This window comes from Daucus carota, chromosome 7 (genome assembly GCF_001625215.2).
Source record: "Daucus carota subsp. sativus chromosome 7, DH1 v3.0, whole genome shotgun sequence".
Classification (NCBI taxonomy): domain Eukaryota; kingdom Viridiplantae; phylum Streptophyta; class Magnoliopsida; order Apiales; family Apiaceae; genus Daucus; species Daucus carota.
The window spans coordinates 28,857,494-28,860,422 of NC_030387.2; the positions used below are offsets into that span (position 1 = coordinate 28,857,494).

Below are 2,929 nucleotides of genomic sequence, written 5' to 3' on the forward strand. Positions count from 1 at the left end.
GAAAATAATTATTTTCGACCGTTTTCGACCGCCCAAAATTTCGTGCTCTTCCTTGAAATTTTTTGAAGATTTTCGTTTCCCGCTCAAAATTTTAAAAATTTGGTCGAAAATATAAATTCGACCGCAATTTCAAATTCCCGCCATTTGTGTTAACTTCGACCAAATCTATCGGTCGAAAATAATATGACCTGTAGGTGCAGCTGGTCGAAAATATTTAACCATTCATTTTTTCCGGTCGAATTTATTACGCAATTAGATCGAAACTATTTTTACCATTTATTTTTTCCGGTCGAATTTATTATTTAATTATTAAAAAAAATCTGGTCATATAGACCTCTGCCTACCTGTACAAACCCAAGAAATAAAAAATCCAAATATTCACCAAAAAATCCAACAAACGCAAATTTACCAACAAAACGCAAATTTACCAACAAACTATATTACCAACATCCAAATATTCTTAAACCAAATTTAACATACAAGAGTTAAGAGGCACACTGGCATGCATATCAATCCATTATCCGAAGTACAAGTAGACAACAAAATATAAGTGATAATTTCATCACTGCCATTTACCAAAATATAAGTGATTTTCATCACTGCCATTCACCAAAATATAAGTTAAATATTTAAGATTATCAAATCCGAGGAAACTACCTCATTCTTCAGTTGCCTATACTAGGATAAAAGGTATAAATAGGCATTCACATCAAATTCCCCTTCTTCGCTCGCCGTAGGCTCTGCCATATCAATCCCCTTACCCTTCCCTACTGGCTCTGGCAGAGGAACTTCCTTCCCCACTGGCTCTGCCTGACAATAGCAAAAATATTAATAACTTAAGTGCTCATAGCCAAGTAATCATAATGCCTATCCACATACAGTATGTTATGGATATTAGCAAAATTATGATAATTCTTCAGCGGCGATATATATTACAGCAAAGATATTTTTCAAACTTACATTAAAATTGAGTTGCATATTTTTCAATCTGCCATTATCTATAATGCATTAAAATTGAGTTGCATATTTTTCAATCTGCCATTATTTTTTGGGCAATAAAAAACACAAATAAAGGTATATGCTATAAACAGTATATGTGAAACATAATAGTTTTTCACATACCTCTACAATGACCTTGTCATTATCCATGAGGAGTTTGCGAACCATTCCCCTAGCTGCCCGGATGTAGTGAGTCCGATATAACTCCTGGGCTTGGTTTGGAAAAGCTGCAGTGGCTAATTTGCTCAGTTCCTCATCCAGTACGGCTTGTGTGACCTCACGTGTAGGCAACGCACATACCATCAGCTGCAAATTGCCCAACATTTCGAACATCATCCCGTAAATTTGATCTGAAACCTCATTGACGGGCTCGCGCTGTCCTTCAGCATATTGTGCAGCCTCAGCTCTTCCGACAAGCTCTGACATGCTCTGTCGCGGAAACAGATTTAGTTTCCCTTTCCTCGGAGGTTTTGCCTTGATCAACACCAACAGATCTCGCTTTTGCTGCATTTCTTCAGAAATTTTTTCACCTTCAGGCAATGCAGGCAAAGAAGACTCGGCCTCAATCATTTTCTCCTACAATGTAACAAGCAAGTATTCAACAGTAAGCCAACAAGGTGTTGGTGTGGCGGTAGAGCTCTTGTACCCCCTTGCGGGAGGTCGGGAGTTCGACTCCCCACGTGTGCGTGTGTAATCAATTAGCAAAAAAAAAAAAAAGTATTCAACAGTAAGTTCGCATAATTGCCAATCATCTTTTAAGGTAATTTGAGGTACGTAGAATTATTAAAAAATATGTCTTAATTAATATATTAATTCTTGATAAAAAGTATATACTTATATAAGATAATCATTTTTTAAGATTGTTAAAATCTATTTAAGGGAACTAAAGAAAGTTAATATAATGTCTACAAAAAGTCTGATTTGATTTACATTCTACTGACATGCATGTATAATAGTACATCAAACTTAAATACTCGAATTACTAAAATGACATGTCTACAGCTAACTTGTACAAAATCAATGCTCTGAAGTTCGGTATAATTCCATCCTTCTTACTTCTTTCTACCTATATTTGAGCTATTCACATATACTAAAAGCTTATATAAAATGAATCTACTGACTTGTGCTTATGTATTGGGTCGAGTAAGCCGAGTATTAGGAAAAGTCAACACTAATAACAAGTTATCATATTAGGGTAACAGATATGGTATGTAAACGACCATAATTCTGATTCGTCAAGTCAATTACAGTTAAACAAATAATAAGAGCTAAAAAATAGATACACCAAAAGAATTGCAGATGCAGATAGTCAAGAATCAATGCACATGAGATAGTTGTTAACTACAACAAACCTTCGGTTGTTTCACCGCTGGTTCTTCAGGATTATATACATAATCCACAAACTCCAAATTTGTTAGTGGTGGCAAGCCTTTCGCAGCTCTATCTTTATTAATTTTCTTCCCAGCGATTATGCGAAAAAAAAATAAAAATCAATGCACCAATTTACTTGACAGGTGATACAAATAAAAAGAACGTGAAGAGTAATAGGAAAACAGAAGTAAAATTATACCTCACGTCTAGCATCATACGACAATGCCCCCGTGCGCGAGTAGCATTCAAGCTGTTTCCGTGCTTCCTTTGCATTTTTTGACCTTTTCTTGATGTCATCCAAATTCCAATATTTCAAAACAGATAGCCATACCTCGTCAGAGAAATAATGAGGCTTGCACAAGTCCCAAGGTATTTCTTCGTCATTGTATCCAGCCTTCTTAAGTTCGGACAGCTTTGCATCACATCGGCCCTTTATTTTATTAAGAACCGACTTGAAATTTCTGTGTTGATGCTCTCGACAAATACTGTCCCCCTCCTCTGTTGTATATCCATCTTGATATTTGTAATATTCCTGTAGGTAAAATCATAAAATATGTCT

General features: G+C 35.6%; 1 protein-coding gene across 1 annotated transcript; it reads right to left on the bottom strand.

The window, feature by feature from the left end:
• Positions 1 to 410: 410 nt before the first annotated feature.
• On the bottom strand, positions 411 to 2,929 carry LOC135147713 (uncharacterized). The gene is made up of 4 exons (XM_064080977.1): positions 2,570 to 2,929; positions 2,352 to 2,456; positions 1,123 to 1,575; positions 411 to 810 (listed from the first exon to the last, which is right to left on the bottom strand). Exons 3-4 carry the CDS (start codon positions 1,567 to 1,569, stop codon positions 679 to 681), a joined length of 579 nt encoding a protein of 192 aa, XP_063937047.1. The 5' UTR covers positions 1,570 to 1,575; positions 2,352 to 2,456; positions 2,570 to 2,929; the 3' UTR covers positions 411 to 678.